General features: G+C 37.6%; 1 protein-coding gene across 1 annotated transcript in view; it reads right to left on the bottom strand.

Annotated features, from left to right (window-relative positions):
• The window catches only part of ROCK1 (Rho associated coiled-coil containing protein kinase 1), a 112,165-nt gene that overhangs the window by 18,366 nt on the left and 73,162 nt on the right, over window positions 1–20,637 (bottom strand). The window contains exons 15-26 of the mRNA XM_084780709.1: window positions 19,581–19,672; window positions 19,241–19,487; window positions 14,956–15,062; window positions 13,643–13,793; window positions 11,274–11,434; window positions 9,010–9,194; window positions 7,696–7,765; window positions 6,591–6,685; window positions 5,225–5,390; window positions 3,625–3,718; window positions 2,351–2,439; window positions 522–710 (exon numbers count right to left, since the gene is read on the bottom strand). Of these exons, the coding sequence (XP_084636835.1) occupies window positions 522–710; window positions 2,351–2,439; window positions 3,625–3,718; window positions 5,225–5,390; window positions 6,591–6,685; window positions 7,696–7,765; window positions 9,010–9,194; window positions 11,274–11,434; window positions 13,643–13,793; window positions 14,956–15,062; window positions 19,241–19,487; window positions 19,581–19,672 (1,646 nt within the window). The remainder of the gene's footprint in view (window positions 1–521; window positions 711–2,350; window positions 2,440–3,624; window positions 3,719–5,224; window positions 5,391–6,590; window positions 6,686–7,695; window positions 7,766–9,009; window positions 9,195–11,273; window positions 11,435–13,642; window positions 13,794–14,955; window positions 15,063–19,240; window positions 19,488–19,580; window positions 19,673–20,637) is intronic.

Raw genomic sequence — 20,637 nt, 5'->3', positions numbered from 1 at the left:
AAAAATGTAAAATATTATTGGTATTTTATTTTAGAAAAGTAGATACCAAGTAGAAAAACAAGCTACTTATATTTAAAAAAAACCCTCTAGCCTAAGCACAACCAATTTAACAACCATATTCCAAATTCAGTTGCAATCTAAAAACAAAATCCTTAAATGCCTCTCTTAAACCAGGGCCTCTAATCAAGCAGCTTATAATTAGTAAAAATAACTCAGGCCATGACAATTTAGAGGTGAGAGAGCATCTCTGAAAAAAAATTTTTGGAAGATTGATTGTGGGCCATTATGTGGCTGCTGGGAATTGAACTCAGGACCTCCGGAAGAGCAGACTGTGCTCTTAACCTCTGAGCCATCTCTCCAGCCCCTTCTTTGACATTTTTAAGATAAAGTTTATATTAGAGCATATATGATCAAGCTGTAAATTAAAATATAAATTTTTATAACAGTCAGTCCACTGTAAGCAAGGCAGCTACAAGTAGACTGACAGTGTGAGGGGCTCCGTGCACATGCACAAACCTTACCGCCTGCATGTCGTTCAGCTCCTTCTGGTACTTCACCACCATTTGGTTAAATTTCTCTCTTTCTTGATTAAGCTCCAGTTGCAGCTTTCTATTTTCCTTTTCTTTTTTTCTCAAATCTTGAGTATTAGCTTTCTTCCTATCAATTTTAAAATCTTTGCGATTCATTATTTCTGCCAATTTGTTAACAGCCTGTTCAAACATTAAAATAGTATTTGTAAGGATCTATATACTGTAGCCATTCAACTTTAATATCTATTAAAATGGATTGGTTTTCAAGGTTATGCAGGATTTTTTCTTGGTACAGAGATATACGCAATGGCGCTATGGAGACAACTGCCCTATGAAGACTCCTAGAGAGGTTAAGAACACTCCCTAGAAAGCCTGCATATGTGTCACATGTCTTCTTCCTTTCTTTCCCCTTCCTCCTCTCTCTTTACGGCTCATTATGTAGCTAGGTGGCCTGGACCTTATTACATAGCCCATAGTGGCCTCAATTGCAGATCTCCACTGGCCTCTGCCTCGTGAGTGCTGGGCTTAAAGGCTTGGGCCACTGCACTCAGTTCCACGTGTTTCTTGAGATGGATAAGCAAGGAAAACACATGGAGGGAAGGCAGCAATAGCATTGTAAACACAGGTAAGAAGGCCAGAGAGAAATCTCTTTCCTTTGGACAACCAGGAAAGCAAGGGGACCAAACATCTGATTAGGTCATATAGATGCCCCTCTTCTTTTGCAATGTTTATGTGTGCATGCACGTATGCACATGTGTGTATACATACATGTGTGCAGAAGACAAAGGTTGATATTAAGTGTCTTCTTCAATAGCTTCCTCCCCCACCCCAGAGACAGTTTTTCTGTGTAGTCTTCGCTGACCTGGAACTCACTCTGTACACCAGGCTGGCCTCGAACTCATGGAGATCCACCTGCCTCTGCCTCCCAAGTGCTGGGATTAAAGGCGTGCGCCATCACACCCAGCTTGCACTTGAGGGATTTTTTAAAAACATCCGTTAAGTGCATTTTTAAAAGATTATTTTTAGTTGCAACATAAAGGACTGAGAAGCAAAGTAGGTAACCTTAAAGATTCCTGTAACATTGAGGCACCTACCCAACTAATTTTAATATGGATTTAGATTATTAAGTAATAAACTTAACATGTATTTACTTAAATGTAAAATCACTATCTATGCTCAGTTATTTAATTAAATCATATTAAAATGACAGAAAAACAATTACTGTAAAAAAAAAAAAACCTCAAGTACTTAGTTTCTGAATTACTGGGTAACTGAGTAAGATGACAAGACACAAGTTTTTCTTGCCTTCCCTTCTCCCACCTTTTTTTTTTTGACATAGTATTTCATGTCATGACATCACCCATCATGTTTTTTTTTTAAATGACAAAATCAAACAAACAAAAACTGACCTAGATGCATTACCAAATGCAAAACAAAATGGTAAGCAACCACCCTACAGTTTTTTTACTTATTCCCAAACTATTCTCTGGCTTTTGACCTATTATATCTCCCCTTAGAGTGCTAGGAATGGAAGCCAGGACCTCATGCATACTAAGCACCTGCCCTACTACGGAATTGTATTATCATATACTTGTGATACACTAGTGATAACAGTGGGACCACACTAATGAAATTACTAGACATGTTAACTCTCTTAACTGCAATCCTATGTCTCAGTAAGTCTTCAATAATTAATAGAGTTTGACTTTGTTCTAGTGAAAAGCTAAACCCAACCTTCATTTAGTAAAAACATAAAGAACAATTATTAATTTTCTGATACTCAAATGAAAACCCATGGGAAGGGCTGATGGCACATGTACCTGTGTTTTAAGGGTCCGTTCAGTACTGATATTCTTCTCAAAGGCAGCCTTAAGATTATTTATTTCTTCCTCCTTCTTCAATTTATATTCTGCCAATAAATTGTGTAAACAATTACTTCACAGCATTAAGTTATTTTATCTGCACTCCAAACTAACAATGTCCTCAATTACCCAAGTTAGTATACATTACACAGTAATGCATGGTATGTTTCAGTAATTTCATTAAGGTAACTGGTTAATTTTGTTTTTAAATACATGTAGCCCAGGCTGCCCATGAACTCCTAGTTCTCTTGCCTCTACCTCCCAAATGTTGGGACTGCATGAATTTGTCCAGCTCATTAATTCTCCCTACCCCCTGTCCCCCACCCCCACCCACCCCTTCCCCGGCCCAGACAGGGTTTCTCTGAGTATCCTTGGCTGTCCTGGACTCCTTTTATAGACCAGGTTTGCCTTGAACTCACAGAAATCCACCTGCCTCTGCCTTTTAAGTGCTGGGATTACATGCATGGGCCACTGAGCCCAGCTTCATTAATATTAATTCTTAAGGCTATATAGGTAGTCAATATACGAAAACAAGTACTTAAAAACCTAATGTAAAACATAACTAAAGATTAATCTCAGAATTAGTTTTACATCTTCTTTCTTTTTTGACATGGTATCAATCAGGCTAACTTGGAACTCATCGAGTCTGCTTCTGCCTTCCCAGTGCAGGAATTAACGTTGAGCACCATCCTGAATAGCTACATTATTGCATGGGCGCACTATAGTATGGAGCGCTTAGACAATCAGAGGCCAGAAGAGGGAGGGCATCAGAGCCTCTGGAACTGGAGTCATAGGGGGGGTTATAAGCTGCTCAATGTGGGTGCTGGGAACCCAATTTGGGTCTTCTAGAAGAACAGCAAGCTCTCTTAATGGATAAGCCGTCTCTCCAGCCCTCTTATTATCAATTAAAAATATAATACTGAAGTTGGCCAGGCGTGGTGGTGCACACCTTTGATCCCAGCTCTGGGGAGGCAGAGGCAGGCAGATCTCTGTGAGTTGGAGGCCAGCCTGGTCCACAAAGTGAGTCCAGGACAGCCAGGGCTCTGTGTAACACAAAAACCCTATCTTTAAAAATAAAAAAGTGTTGGATATCCTGGAGTAGGGAAGACTGTGAGCCACCATGTGGGTGCTGGGAATTGAGGCTGCATCTTCTTTGTGAACAGCAACTGCTCATAATTACTGAGCTTCCTCTGCAGGCCCACACTGTCGTCTGTTAAGGAAATTCTGTATACCTTCTTCTGCTGTCCTCATCCTTTCTGTTAGCTCTTCATTTTCTTTTCTTAGTATTTCAATATCTTTGGTTAGCACACTGTTTGTTTCTTCAAGCTAAAGAAAGCAAACAAAGGTTATTTCATACTTAAAGCTAAATATCTTTAAAATGGTACTTAACATCTGTAGATGAAGCAGGTCAAACATTGTTTAACTATAGAAAATACCTAGTTTCCAGCTTAAAGTATGTAAATGAATCGTGCACACCTTTAACTCAGACCTCTGAGTTCAAGGCCAGCCTGGTGTCCAGAGTGAATTCCAGGTCAGCCAGGGATACACAGAGAACCCTGTTTTGAAAAACCAAAAGCATCCCCCCAAATTGAATATATATTAAATTCTAAATGTTTTAGGAACAATTACCTTCCAAAAATGGTAGGTATACACACATGTATGTGTGTATGTTTATGTGTTTACACATATTAAGTAAAATAAAGTAAAAAAGTATATTATAAAGAGAACCAGATACAAGACTAGGAAATTGCACTTATTCCCAGCTCTACTGTTAACCTGTGCGGCCCTGGGCATGCTGTCCTCCTGTATCTCAGTTTCTTCATGTAACGAGGATGAAATACTATGTTCACCACTGACTAGTCCAAGTATATGTCTCTCTTTACTCATAACAACAATTGCACTGAAGGATTGTTATTTCCCCCCTTTAGTTGGATGAAGCAGCAAATGGGGAGAGAGTTGAGATATGATCTAGTAATATAGTCCAGGTTGGCGTGGAGCTATGCAGCTGAGGCACATCTTAGACCTAATGATCAGTCACTAAGTGCTGGGATTATAAACCATGCATGGCTTATCATTTCTCTCTCTTCCCACCCTCCCCCCACTGTGTGTGTGTCTATACATGTACGTGTACATGCTGGAGCACACTCATGTAGATTCGAGAGCAGGACACAGGATCTCTTCAAGTTATTGAGGTAGAGTCTCTTACTGAACAGAAAACTCACTATTTTGGCTAGTCTGGCTGACCAGGAAGCTCTCAGGGTCTGCTTGTCTCCTTTTCCAATGCTGAGATTACAGCTATCGACAGCCATGTCCATGTTTTTAAATGGGTATTCAGAGATTCAAACTCAAGTCCTTGCCTCAGTTTTGCCAAGACCACATAGCTTCTCAGAGGCAAAGGCAGAATTTGAACTCAGGCATGCTTACAACACAGTACTTGTTAACTTACAAAGAAAAGCTTCTGTAACTCCCACTTATCCCACAGTACATAGAAAGTACAGCCTGAATTGAAAGACTAGGGAATTAGTAGGATTGGCTTTTATCACGATGGATTAGTTGAGTATCAACAAGGAGTTTGTTATCCCAGAATGGTTTCTCTGAATTTCAAAGAAATCTAATTCATACAACTACTCACAACATAGTAAAGAGAGTAAAAAGTGAGTTTAAGATAAGCATGTCTTCACATAAAATATAACAGAGATCTATCTACAGTAGAGTTCTCTGTCATTACCAACTGTTTTTGATAAACACAGTACAAATGCACATCTACACACCCAACACTTTAAGTGTGACGTAAGTCAGTTTCAGCTAGACATCCATCCACATACCACTCACCCGACTAACGGTGTGATCCTTATCTGTCATCTCTTGTCTAGTTCTTGAAGCAGCTTTCTTGCTTTCTTGAGTTAACTCAAAATACTGTTCTTCCAAAAGTCCTCGAGCCAACTGCTCAGACTCAGCTTTTGTTTCTGCTAGATCCAACTGAGTAGAAAGAGTTTCTCTGCAACACAGTTTTAGGTGAAATGAATAAAAACAAATTTAGTTCATTTTCCTTACTTGATCACATAAATGACAACAATTACCTTACTAGATATAGCTGTTTATACCTGTAATTCTAACAACTAAGTCTTGAGGCAGAGGGATTGAGAATTTAAGGCCAGCCTAGACTACATAGTGACATTATCTCTGGAAACAACAAACCAAAAAGCTTTTCCCAGCGACCCCTGCTCAATTCACACAATTTTCTCTTAATAACAGAACCAAGGATTTTACTTCTTAAAATAAACTTTAAGTCCATTACAACATTTTTAAAATAAAAGTAATGACCTTAACTACTTAAGCCATTTACTTTTAGAAAAAGACTTTGCTGTGGGTCTGGAATATAAAATAGAGAGGAGAAGTTGAAAGCCACTGGTAAACCAGGATGTCAGATTCAAGGCACTTTCATCCCTATTTCTACTGGATACAGATTCTGGGCAAGTTCCTTGTACTTCCTGGACTTAATTTCATCAAGTCATTAAACTAGAAAGTTAAAACTAAGTTATCCGTGAGTAATTCAATGAGATTAGGAAAGGATATAGATTCAAACTACCGTTAACTATTAGGAAATGTTATTAGAAAATACACTTTGAAGCTTTTCAGAATTCCCAGAGTATGAGGTCAGTTATAGAATCTACCACTTGAAAGGCAGAGGCAGCAGGACTGATCAAGGCCAGCCTTGGATATAAGAGAGTCTATCTCAAAGAAACCGAACTTTTCGGAATTAACATTTACACTAGGACTTGATTGCTATCATTTGTCTATTGTCCCAAAGATCCTCTCTTAGACAAGCCATCTTGGTCATCTGTATACTTTCCTGACTTTTGTAGGGTCTCAGTAAATTTGGACAGTGAATTTTCCCTAATCATGACCACCACTGTCTCTTCTTTTTCTTTTTTGTTTTTATAAGTATTATTTATTTTTATTTCATATGTATGAGTATTTTGCTTGCATGTATTTAAGTGCACAATATGTTGCTTGGAGCTCATAGTAGTCAGAAGAGAGAGCCAATGCTCTTAAACTGGAATCTTAAGGCAGACTAGTCTGATTTGGTAGCAATTAGCCAAATAAATTAGCCCTACTACCTATCTTTCAACTTAAATTTATGAATGCCTTTCTCAAGTACAGGTTCCTGTTCTGTTCCAAAGCAAAACAGACATACTTTTCACTTTGCAGCTCCTGTATTTTCTTTAAATTTTCTCTGTTTTTTTCTTCAATTTCTTCTTTAAGTTCCTTTACCTGGGTTTTATAAAGTGTCTGTAAAAAAACAAGTGATAAAAATTACGTCTTTATGGTTATAAACCATTTAGCAGTTTCTTTACTTTAAAAGTTGGCTCAGTGGTTATCTGATCTTCCAGAACACTGGAACTTACATAAGAAACAAACAAGCTGGATGGTGGTGGTACACACCCAGCACTGTGTGGTGGTACACGCCCAGCATTGTGTGGAGGTACACACCCAGCATTGTGTGGTGGTACACATCCAGCATTGTGTGGTTGGTGGTACACGCCCAGCATTGTGTGGTTGGTGGTACACGCCCAGCATTGTGTGGTTGGTGGTACACGCCCAGAATTCTGTGGTTGGTGGTACACACCTAGCATTTGGGAGGCAGAGGCAGGTGGATTTCTTAAGTTCGAGGCCAGAACAATTTCTAGGGCTACACAGGAGCACTCTATCTCAGAAAAACCAAAAAGAAAAAACAGGACAGATGATAGTAGAGGGAACAATTTGATAAATATTAAGTCAATGTTGAACTAGAACTCAGGAAACCCCATCCCTACCCCACTGTAGCCTCCATGTTTAGCAACAAAGTCTTTCTTGGTTCAACACAAGGTCTTACTCTGTAGCCTGGAGCCACCTGCCTCTACCTCTGGAGGGTAGAGACTAAAGCCTGCAGCACCATGCCAAACTAATACAGTGTTATTTACAGTTGTAATTTGATGGTAACTGCTGAAAAATCGCACCAAAAAATGGTCTTTTTCCTCTTTAACAATTTAAACAGACCACAAACCTTAAAAAGAAATGTAATTTATAGAAAAAAACCTTATTTTGGTTTTTCAAGTCAGGGTTTCTTTCTCTTTGTAGCCTTGGCTGTCCGGAACTCACTTGGTAGACCAGGCTGGCCTCGAACTCAAAGAGATCCACCTGCCTCTGCCTAAGTGCTGGGATTACAACTCTTAAGTTTCTTGTTTAAATCAGTCAAAGCTGCACAGAGAAACCCTGTCTTAAAAAATAAAGTTTCTATATTAAAAATAATTTTCACTTACAGAGAAATATTGCTCAGCTTCAAGTTGATCTTGTAACTCCCGCATCTGCCCTTCATTTCCTCTGTATTGCCTTTAGATAAAAGAAAATCAGTAATTAAATCTTCCTATTTATGATAGATTTCATTTAAATTGCTAAAATGCAAAAGGTTCAATAACTTCTGCAAGAAAAATATTTCAAAATCATGTTACTTTTCTAGCTAATCTGGTGAGGCAGAAAAAGTCACAGAAAAACATTTTAAATGTCTTGTGTAGTAAACAAAAGCAGAGGTCATAAATTATTTAAGTAAAAAAAAAAACGAGGTGTAACATACTTTGGCAATTAAACACATGAAGAGGTATAAAAAGTAATTACATAGAGAATAAGAACAATAAATTGGTAAGGAGAAAGACAAAATACGTATACATCACACACATAAATGCATCTCACAGGAAAAAGGACCATTGGGGAGAGAAAAATACTCAAATACATAAAACCACAATAGACCCAGATTTTCAAGGATTAATTAATAATTAATTTTATCCCAGGCTGCTAGGAGTTAATATTAGACAGCAATTGCTTTGTAGTTTAGTAACCAGCCATGTAGTTGATAGAAAGTACATAATAAATGTCCATTGAGTGCTAAGTGCTTGGGGGGAAAAGTATTATGTGTATTATCTGGTAAAAATGGGGCTTCTAAATGGGAAAAAAAAACCCACCAAAATTATTTATTGCATTGAAACAGGCCTAATGATGGATGGTGATGGCACATGCCTTTAATCTCAGCATTTAGGAGGTAGCGGCAGGTGACAGCAGCCTAGTCTACAGAGTGAGGGCAACAAAGAGAAACTCTGTCTCAGGGAAAAACAAAAACAAAACCAGGCCTAACCGTATAGTATGTATCTGGAAGAAATAAAATCACAACTTGGAATAAGGAGTACCAATCTTTCATTCTATATTTTTAAAGCAGGCCCGCATATGTTCTGAAAATAATGACACTCTGGCTTTGTTGTGATCTCAAGTAAGTAGGCACATGACATCTCAGCACTAATGGAAAAATAAAAAGACTGCAATTTTGAGATGAACTAAAGAAACAAAACAGCTTCACACCCACCCCAAGACTATGTCTAATTGTAATCTCTAAAGTAGAGCAACCTGGAACACTTCCTGTCAGAGTAGCTTCACTTTTGTGATGCTTGCAAATCTTCTTTGCAAGTAAGTAAATTCTTTTATTAAAATTTTGTTTTTCCTCCACAAAATTTGAGATCACACGAACATATAAAATATCAAGCATCTCTAAGCTAATGAAAACACAAAAAGATATTTTTAAGACTTACTTTGTAAGTTGAGCTAACTCAAATTCTAATAATCTCTTTGCTTCTAATAAAGTATTTATTTCCTGTTTCATCTGTTTTTCTAAACCTTTCAAATTGTCAGCTTCAAATGCTTGAGTCTTCAATTCATTCTGTAGCAAGAGCCGTTTATTTGATTCCTGTTCCAGCTGCAGAGTGAGATTCTTAACCTATGAATGAGAAAAATGATTAATATCTTAATTTTTTTGTAATTTATTAGATATCTAAAAGGGTACTAACTAATCAAATCTCAAGAACATTATTATCCCTTGCACTATTCTAATTTTTCCTATGTCTACTACTGTATATTCTAAGTAAAAATAGTATATACATTTTAGATATGAAATCTACAAAAAAGAAAAAGCTTACTTTCAACTATTCTGGAAATTTTGGAAAATTGTGTGAGGGGACATTCCAAATGGGGCTTCTATTTTTTTGTTTTTTGTTTTTTTTTCTTGAGACAATATAACAGTTCTGGCTATCCTGGAACTCACTCTGTAGACCAGGCTGGCCTTGAACTCACAGAGATCTGCCTGCCTCTGCCTCCTAAATGCTGGGATTTAAGGCGTGTGCCACTACCACCCGGCTTCAAATGGTTCTTTAACTTACCTGTTCATTGACAAATGTTTATATATTCTATTTTATACAATCCTTAAACTTAGGGAATAGGACTTATTAGTGTAGGAGCCAATGAACTCAAAACTCTTATAGCAGTGTATGTTCATTATCTGTTGTCTGCAAGGTGGTTACCACAGAGATCATGATGCGGCACAAGCTCCTTCACCTCTGCCCTGTACATGTACTCCTCCTTTCTGCCCCTTCCTGGGATAGTTTGACACTACATGTTCAGACTTAATGAACAATCTTAAACTGTTTATTCTGCAGCTCCCAAATGCCACATCCTTAGCAAGGCTCTTGTTAACTTTAGTAGAAACACATATATGTTGCTATGCTTGTAATTATGACTGGTCTAAGATTATATATATTTTATTAACTTATTCAGATTACAACTAAATTGTTATCCCATCACCTATATCCTCCCATTCCTCCCTCCTGCTTTCACCCTATTCCCCTTCCCTAGGTCTATGACCGAGGGGGACTTCCTCTCCCACTATAGATTATATATATCTTATTCACCTTAAATAACCCTAATTTTGGGAGAAGAGGCCTTTTAAATTTTTTAATTAAAAAGAAATTTTACGTTATGAGTATGGTATTTAGCCTACATGTTATGTGTTTGGATCATGTATGTACCTGGTGCCTGAAGAGGCCAGAAGAGGGTCCTGGGAATTAAATCCCGTGTTCTCCTTAATCTAACTTTAAGGATTAAGTTAATATCCTTAAAATCTGAGCCATCTCCAGGCTCCATCTTCCTCATTTTAGATATACAGTTATCCTCCTTGCTAGTTTATTTCTAATCTCTTTTAGTCAATTCTCTATACCAATAAATACATTAATTTTTCTAAAAGGCAGTTTTTGCCTATAGCATCTCACCAGTCACTTTAGAGCCCAAGTGTCAGCTCCACTTAACTTTTGTGATTTCACTTCCTTTTGCCATGACTTAACTACCTTCTTACCAAGTACACAATCTGTACTAACAATGTTGCCTCCATCAAGTCAAGTCTTGCAAACTACTTACAAATAATTTCTAAGCCAGACAGTACCAACAAAAAGCCTTTAATTGTTTTATCAATAGTATTATAAATATGTACTACATGTTTTCTATCAATATAAGACATTCTAAGCAGCAATTAATTTAAAAAAAAAATGCTTTCCTAGATATCACTGATACTTTTGGATAGTCGGTTTTGTAAGGAAGTAGTGTTTTCTAGGAGGAACTAAGACATTTTGATACAGTTGCATGCACTGCTGTGAAATACCATGGCACAGATGAGCAGATCCTAGGGAGTGAATGTTTCATACCTTTTCTTTTCCTTATTTTTTTGAGACAGGGTTTCTCTGTGTAGCGTTAGCTGTCCTGGAACTGGCTCTGTAGACCAGGCTGGCCTCAAACTCAAAGAGATTCACCTGCTGTGCCTCCCAGGTGCTGGGAGGCAGAGGCAGGCAGACTACCACCTGGCTTCATAGCTATTTAAAATGAAATTTCTAAGTGCTGGGATGACAGTGTAAGCAGTAAACATACACTTCTCAAGTCTTCTTATGTGTTTCAAATACACATTAGGAGTTCTCCAGCCACAACCTACAATAGTTTCTCTTAAAAGATGGATAAAATTAGCACTGTGTCTTACTTCATCCTCCATCCTGTCTTTATTTTCAGTCAAATGCTCTAACTTCTGTTGAGACTGTTTCAGATCAACATCTAGCATAGAGCACTGTTTCTCGGTCTCAACAACTCTATTTTCAGCCTTCTCTCGAGCTTCTCTCTCTTCCTTCAGCTTTTTTTCCATTTCTGCAACAGAGAAAAGTTACGAACGTACATTTAAAGAGCACCTTAATAATTTTCACTTTAAATGGTCTGGAAAATGGTCTTTAAAAATCTCTGACTAATTATAAAAGTTCTAAGAGCATTTGAGTAATTTATAAGAATCTCAGAAGAAAAAGTTACAAAATATAGTAATTTTAAAAAATGTGCCAATCAAGCCCTTGCCCAAAAAAGAGGAATAATCCAATACCATTTAGATTAGAAAATAAAGGGTGCAGCTGGGAAGAACACAGTAATAAAGACTGAAACAAAGGTGAAGAACTGAGAAACATAAGTGCAGTTATTAATCTCTATCTTGCATTGGTCTGGAAAATTTTTCGAAGAGGCTCTTAGGACAGGATCTCTGTGCAATTCAATGACAAGATTCGATGGTCGAATTATTATCCAAAGATTCTAGCGTTTACCAGGTACCTATTCCAGTATATGGTAAGTCAATTTCTGAGATTTTTAGCTTTTCCAGTCATGCCAGTAGGAAGTTGCATAATTAAGTCTTTCTGCTACTCTTAGGTCCTGCCTTCGATGTGACAAAGTGGAAGTTCACTTTCCCCCTAACCTTACAAATACAGCTGTGCTAACATAATCATTATCTCCCAATTCCCTTCTCTCCAACCCAACAGTATTCCATTTCACTTATGTTTTGACTCCAGATATTTGTCCTTGAGTTCCAGGCATACAAAACAATTGAGAAGTTTAGATGGACAGATAGATATATAGATCTAATAAAATGATCAAAGTTGTTGTTTTCAGGGATGTGCTGACTTTGAACTCAGAACCTCAAGCAAGCTAAGCATGTGTTCTGCTATTGAACCACATCCCTAGCCCCCAAGTTAACACACTGAAATAGTTACCTTTCTTTCCTATCCCCAAGTCACTTCTATTGCACTTATATCAATCTCTGTATAGGATTATCCACCAATTCAGTTGTTCAAACTAAACACCTGAGTCTTTCTTGCTTCCTTTTCTTTCCACCTTTATCACATTTGTTACCCTTTGTGTTTCTGCTACCATCAGATCACCCTACTTCCACTGTTCCAATTTTCAAAGCATCCTCCAGATAATAAGAGTAGCTTTTTACAAACATGAGTTATAATTGTAGTTGGAGACAATACAATGGATTAACAATGATCTTAAGTACATTTGAGGTAGTAAGAAAATGAGGTAGCTGGTTGGTCTAAACAAGGATTGTGACTGGAAGCCATAAAAGCAAAGTAAATATAAAGGAATAAAAAATTGAGGCAAAAGGCAATTGACAATGAGGTCCAGATTGGATCATAAAGAAAAATCAAGTGATTGATTGAAAAACTGGGAGAGGGGCTGGAAAAATGGCTCAGCGGTTAAGAGAATTGTCTGCACTTCCAGAGGTCCTGAGTTCAAAACTCAGCAACCACATGGTGGCTCACACTCATCTATAATGGGATCTAATGCCCTCTTCTTCTGTTATGCAGGCAGAGCACTGTATACATAACAAATAAATCTTAAGGAAAAAAAAAAAAGAAAGAAAGAAAAAAGGAAAAGAAAGAAAAACTGGGAGAAACCAGATACAGTGGCTCACGCCTGTAATTCCAGCACTTAGGAGGTAGGGGCAGGTGTATCCCTGTGAGTTTAAGGCCAGCGAGGTCTACAAAGCAAGTCCAGGATAGCCAAGGCTACACAGAGAAACCCTGTCTTGAAGAATCAAAAAGGTCTAGGGGAGGGGAATAGGCAGAAGATGGAGGGAGAGTGGGAATGGGAGGATAAGAGGGAGTGGATAACAATAGGGATGCAATGTGAGTAAATGATAATAAAATATATATTTACAATAATTAATCAATTAATTAATTTAAAAAAGAAAGAAAAAAGAAAAACTGGGAGAATAGAGTTTTGTTTTGTTTGAGACTCAAGCCCCGAGGTCACAAACGCCTTAGCTTCTCCAGTGCTGAGATTACAAGTGGGGTTGCCATGCTTAGTATGATTTCACCAACTTTTATAGTGAAGACATAGTAGTAGGTAAAGTAAGGAAACTATAAAAGGTAAAACTGTGATAAAAAGAGACGATATAATAAAAGGTATTCTATTCTTGGATAACAACGTTTACTTATACACTCTACCAAAGAAGTGAAACTTTGATCAAAACCAAACTTCCGTAAATATTATTTAAAACTAATCACAGAAAACACTCATATAAGTGACACTCACCACACATGGCAGCAGACTTTGCCTCTTCAATAGACTGGTGCTTGTCAGTCAGCCGGGCTTTGGTTACTTTGTGTTCATTTACTTCTTGTTCTAACCTCTGCTGTAAAGACTTGAGCTTATAGTTCAAATCTATCTCTAAATTATTCTTTTCCTAAAAAAATTAGAATCAGAGTCATGAACTATAACACACTGTGCAGGAGGATACAATTAAACCATACATTCCTCAACACTCCACGGAAGATAAGCACTGTCCTAACCACCCTCCCCATCTGAAGCGTTCACAACAGGGATGCAGCCCTCCCTGTGCTGCAGGTTTACACAAATCAATGAAACAATCTTTCACTTTATTATTCAAGTTTTGCCTTAAAAATATAAGAAACTCATCTATATTAATATCTAAATTCATATTTACTTCCCTTTAAAAAAAGGAATCATCTTGGGACAAGGTAGTGAAATGTTTAGGTAAGAACAGTAAGAATAAATTCCAGTCTTTTGAAAGTTTATTATTCCTTTTTTCATCCAATTTCCACATTTATATCAGATTGGCTAACAAAAACTACTCTGGGATAGAACATACCAAAGCAGTGGCTTTTAAAATAATTTTTTTCCTGGGGGGAACACTGAAGTTGAGACCTAGATTTGTAAAATAATTGTTAGATCCTTTCCTCAGCAAGATACTTAGCAGTGAAACTTGATAAAATTCTAAATAAATGCCGGGTCCAGCAGGATGACTAGGCTGGGTAAAGACAATCACCTCTAAGGCTGATGACCCTAGTTAGGTCTCTGGAGCTCATGTAGTAAAAGGAGAGACATGACTGTGCGTCCCTAGACCACAGTAAGATGTGCTGACTAAGCATGTGCCATGATGCTTGACCCTACTGGAAGGAGGGACAGAGATAGAGGGATAGGGGAGAAGATGCAAAAGCCAATTGCTTTGGATTTTTAAAAATTTTACTTTTTTACTAACAACATGGTATAAGTGTACATAGTGTGTAAGGGTCCATTCCTTTATTTTCTTTCTTCACATGATGAGCAAGGATTAATGCCTTCCCCTCTTACCTATGTACAAAGGAACTAGGAACAATTTTCTTATTAAAAGTTACTTCTAAACCAAAGTAATGTAATTATCTATTAAACATCTAAAGCTTTTTAGAGTACAAACAAAAATAATATGGGAACAAGATGCCCAATATGCCATACACCAAGAAACCAATCACACAATAAAAACACAAACATTACTAATGCTCTAAAACTACCTTGTAACCTTCGGTAATCAGAATATTACATCATAATTAGGACAGTAAGTCACTTACCTTTTCTGAATGATTAAGCATGTCTTGAGCCTCTTTTCTTTCTTCTTCAACTCTTTCAAGATTATGTTTGAGATGTTTCACCTCCTCTTGTAAAGATGTAATTCGTGCTATAAAGTAAGAAAAACATTAAAGCAAAACTAATTTATGGTATTGTAAATCAGAATTGTGATTATTTAGGATGGAGGAATTTGATGGGACTTGTTGGTGTTTGTTAATGTTCAGTTTCGAATTTTTATTTTATGTATGAATGTTTTGCCTCATGTATGTTGTGCCCCACTTGTGTCCACTGCCCACAGAGGCCAGAAGAGGGCAACAGGTCCACTGGAACTGGAGTTACAGAGAGTTGTAAGCTGCCAGATAGGTGCTGGTAACTTTATCCAAGTCCTTTGCAAAAGCCAGCAAGTGCTCTTAACTGCTGAATCATCTCTCTAGGCCAGTTCTCAACCTTCTTACTACAGTGACCCTTTAAAAGAGTTCCTCATGCTGTGCTGACCAGCAACCACAAAATTATCTTTGTTGTTAATTCTAGCTATACTTTTGCTGTTATGAATCATAACATAAACATCTGTGTTTTCCGATGGTCTTAGGCAACCCCTGTGAAAGGGGCATTCAACCCCAAAGGGGTCACGAACCACAGGTTGAGAACTGCTGGTCTAGAGTGACAGTTAACCAAGAAAGAACAAGATATGTTCACTGAAACCACTGCTAACCCAGCTGCAGAGGAGGACAACCATAATGTCAGCGAGGCAAGAGTGTTTGGGCCCAGCAGTTCAAGGATACCTTAGGCCCCATGACCAGACCTTGTCTCAAAACCAATGAAGCACAAAATACTATAAAGCCTCAAAACAATGATAAATAAATGGAAAGTGTATTCAGAAACAATAACCATCTAAAACAATTAATAAAGACTTTTTAGACCAATTAAAATTCCAAAAGTATCTCCTGCAGAAATGAAAAAACTAATTAGGAATTACAAAGAACAGTTAAAATAATATTGTGGGAGAAAAACAACATTGGGTAAATCAAACTCCCCAATTTCAAAAACCTGCTATAAAACTACAATTACTTCTCTACCTGTTTTACTGAACTTGAAGCTCATTTATTTTATTGCAGCTACACTGGCTGGCCAGTGAGCCCCTGGTGATCTGCTTGCCTCTCTACTCACCCTGAACTAAGGTTGTAGATATTCACTCCCCCCGGCCCCGAGCTTTTACATGGGTGCTAGGGAGCGGAACTTGCACTTTACCCACTCCACAGTGCCACCTCCATAGCCAAATCCATATATTTATTTAAGGCATTTTCCCCCTATCTTTTTCATTCAATCAATTTTCCCCAAGTCCTGGAGATGAGACCCAAGGCTTCATGCATGAATGCTAGGTAAGTTCTCAAATACATCTCAGCCATGGACAATCAATATTTAACAAAAATGTCAAAACCATTTAAAGAAGAAGGAGTGGTGCCAGAGAAATACATTGACCTCTGGTCTACATATGTGAGCATGTATGCACACTCTCTCTTGTACACACGCACACACATACACCCACACCCACGGAAGGGAAGAACAGCCTCTTAAACAATTGGTGCTGCTGAAACAAGTGGGTATATCAGATGCTCAACATCATTACTCATTAGGAAATAAAAATCAGAAGTGCAGTAATATAGGATTTCATTCCTATTCAGGCAGTTTCCTAGTGTTAACAACAACATGGAAAAATCAGAATCCCAATTTCTTGGTGAGGGCAAATGAAATGGCACAGGCACTGTAGAAAACAGCTCCAAAAAGTTAAGCACACTTTCACAACCTAAATATCCATTCAAATATATATATCCCAGCACTAAGGAGGCAGAGGCAGGAAGATCTCTGAGTTCGAGGCCAGCCTGGTCTATACAGTGAGTTCCAGGACAGCCAAGGATACAAAAAACAGAACAAAAGAGAATACAGACAGCAAACAGTATTAAATAAATGTTCACAACATTGTTATTTACAACAACAAAAAGAAAACATTCTAAAGCTCTCCCAACAGCAGAATGGATATGAAAACTGTACAACAGACTTGGCCTTTAATGAGATACTAATACATTCTACAAACATTAAAGAACAATATTACAAAAGAAGCCTCATGTTTCATTACATTATTACATGATGCCTACAGAAAATATACAGATCATGTAAATTCAGAAAAAAAATTGATGACTTACAGTGGCTAGATGAAAAGGGAGCAGAGAAAGACAGTTTAATGGGTGAACAGTGTTTAACAGTTGATAAAGAAATTTTGGAACTAGAGGAGACCGTTGTACAATCTTCTGAATATAAGAAATGGTAGAAGTGTAATAGGTGGGTACCATTTTGCAAATGCCTAAAGGAAACGAAGAACTGGGCAACCACTAAAAGCTACGAGTAAAAACAGCCAGATGTCATGTGCTTCCTTACATCTAACTATTACTAAGGTTTCTTGTTCAAACCCTGCATGACAGATCAAGCTTTTAGATCTAAATCCCAATTTACAGTGCTATGAGGGCAGGATAACATGTTAACTTACACAGCACATTCAGAACAGGACATCTCAACACTTAAGAGAAGCAAGCAGATCTTCTCCGGCCAGCAGGGCCACACACTGAGATGGTTTCAGACAAAACAAAAAGACCTCAAAATGGGACTTTTTGCTAAATAAAAAACAAAATAAGCAATGAAAAGGACAAGCATGTAATAAATCATACTATAAATTTGTCTTAACTTTCATCAATATCTAAGCGATTCTGTAAAAACAAAAACAAAAATAATAAACACGATGATGGAGCCCTGGATGCAAGTAGTTCAAAGTTTAGTCATAAGCAAAATAGAACAAAAATAACTTTAAGAACTGCAAGGATTTATGGAATTAATCTTTGAGCTATGAGGTTTTCATATGGCTAATTTTCTGTATAAATGCAGTGAGGGGCTGGAGAGATGGCTCAGTGGTTAAGAACACCGACTGCTCTTCCAGAGATCCTGAATTCAATTCCCAGCACCCACATGGCAGCTGGCAACTGTCTGTAATTCCAAGATATGACACCCTCACACAAATATACATGCAGGCGAAACACCAGTGCATGAAAAATAAAGAAATTATTTTAAAAAATTGCAGTGACAAGAACTTGACTTAAAACAATTGTGAGGCTTTCCCAGTTACTGCAAAGAGGCTCCTTTCTTGGTTATATCTAGATCTATTTTAAGCCTGGTGCCTGAGAGATAAGATTGCACAACTGTCTTCAGCTTTGAGCCAATGGGAGCTCCTAATTTCTGTTTCCATAGTCACAAACACTGACCTGACCTCTCTCCACAGAACTATAGCTAATCATCGAGTCCCATGAGACCCAAAATATGTTCCCTTCCATGACTAAGGTTAAAACATACTCTCCTTAATCCTCCAATCTTTCCTGAGAGGCCTGGCAATTCTCATGTGCATCTTCTGCGTAGGTAGTGTAGCTGCTGCTACTGAATAGCAACAAAACCAGGAAAATATAAGGGAAGTAAAGGCAGTCATCTTTGAAAAACAAATCAAGTGATATTTACCTTTAAAAACTGTTCCTTTTATTCACTGTTAGTTATGTTTAATCTGTTTTTCAGTTCCACAAAGAAAGCTATTAACTCTAATCCCAACCTTTCCTTGTACCCTGCATCTTTTTTTTTTTTTTTTTGGTAAGGAGTTCTGTTCCCACAACTGAGGAATTCCTCTTGTAATTCTATTTGTATGAGGAACATGGAGTAGTCAAGCTAATAGGTACAGAAAGCAGAATGGTGGTTAGAGCCCACTGCAGGAAGCAAGGAAAGAGAGTTGCTGTATATCAGGCACAGTTTTGTTTGGGATAACTAAGGTGGTCTGGATATTTGTGGAATGATGCACAGTAATGCTGAGTGTATTCAATGACACTGAAAAATACACCTAAAAAAGCTAAAATGGGCCGGGCGGTAGTGGCGCATTGGAGGCAGAGGCAGGCGGATCTCTGTGAGTTCGAGGCCAGCCTGGTCTACGAAGCGAGTCCAGGACAACCACGGCTACCCAGAGAAACCCTGCCTCGAAAAACAAAACAAAAAAGCTAAAATGGGGCTGGCAAGAGGGTGTTTTAGGTAAAGCACTTACTAACCAAGTCTACAATGTGAGCTCAATTCCCGGATCGAAGTAAAGATAGAAAGAACGAGTTAATTCTACCAAGTTTTTCTCTGGCCACCCATACACACCCCATGGCAACACACAGCTCGTTCTACCATGCACCACACACATAACAGTATGAGAAGAGGTATTACCTTGGAGGTCTCCAATCATCTCAGAATCATGCCCTCGGTCTCTTCGTTCAGCTTCCAATACAGCTTGCAACTGGTAGTAATCCTTGTCTGCTTGTGACTTGGAATTCTCTAAAATTCTGTTTCTTTCCTGTAATTCTCTGTTCAGAGATTCTAGCTGACTAATTGACTTGCTCATCTCTGTGTGACTCTTCCTCAATCTTACAGCTGTGTCTGATTCTGTCCTAAGTAAGTCATTGGCTTCTTCTAACTATTAAAAAAAGAAAGAAAGAGGTTTGACCAAACACAATCATGTTTCTTTTAATACACTGTAATTTGAAAAGAATCCTGCTGAAGAACTGACCTGCTTCTGTAACTGTGTCAGCTTCTCATTAGCAAGCTGTGAGCTCTGACTTGCTTTCCGTAGGTCTTCCAACTGGTCCTTTAGTGTAGAAACTAGGAAGTCAAAGAATATGTTAGAAAAAAAAATACATCTTCTTTAAAAATAAAATTTATTCTTAGACCACAATAATCAGTGAAATTAGGTCCATTCCCACTCTCAAACCAAATTCTATCTTGTAAACTCTTATATTCTAAATCTATCAAAAAGTGGAGCACAGTTTTGTAATACAGAGTAAAACAGCTTTGTTTCCGATACTGTAGCATTCCAAATCCTTTTTTATTGCCTTCATGGGACCAATCTATTGGTGTATAGTACAAAGCTACTCTGAGATGTGATCTGCTATGCCCTGCAGGCTCTTCTTGAACACAACTGCTCACATGACTCTCCTGCCTTAACCTCCTAAGAAGCACTGGGATACAGGAATGTACCACCACACGAATAAAGCTGGTTGTTTATTTGCTTTTGTACACTAAATAACTTGAATAATTCAGCATTTTTAAAAATGGCACAAAAATAAAAAGATAGTAAGTGGTAGAATGATGAGGATTCTTCTCATGTTTCTTTTCCCCTAACTGACTCGTCTACAACTACTATTAGTTCTTCCTTCTTAGGACAATATATGAATCTATATCCTAAGATGAACCTAAGGTAAAAAGATATATATGTTTCACTGGCATGTCCACAGAAATACATACATATTTAATGATATAAAAAGATGCTTTTTTCTTAAACTTTATATTCTTTTATGACAGACATTCCAGTATCTATTTTATCACTGAATACATTGTTTATACTTTATCAATCCTATACGAAGAGCCTTGTGTATACATGAGATTGCATGTATATAGACACTATATATATAATTGCATATATATATATAATAAACTGGAAATAAAATCACTGTTATCAAAGGGCATAAAAAACTTTTATATGTTATACAATTGCAACACTGGCATTAAGATAAAAATTCCAGCCAAGAGTGATGGCACATGCCTTTAATTCCAGCACTTGGAAGACA

The sequence above is a fragment of the Acomys minous genome (genome assembly GCF_964271855.1).
Source record: "Acomys minous genome assembly, chromosome: 4".
Lineage (NCBI taxonomy): Eukaryota > Metazoa > Chordata > Mammalia > Rodentia > Muridae > Acomys > Acomys minous.
The sequence above is the reverse complement of the archived record's forward strand: the minus strand, read 5'-3'. Positions and strand labels throughout refer to the sequence as shown.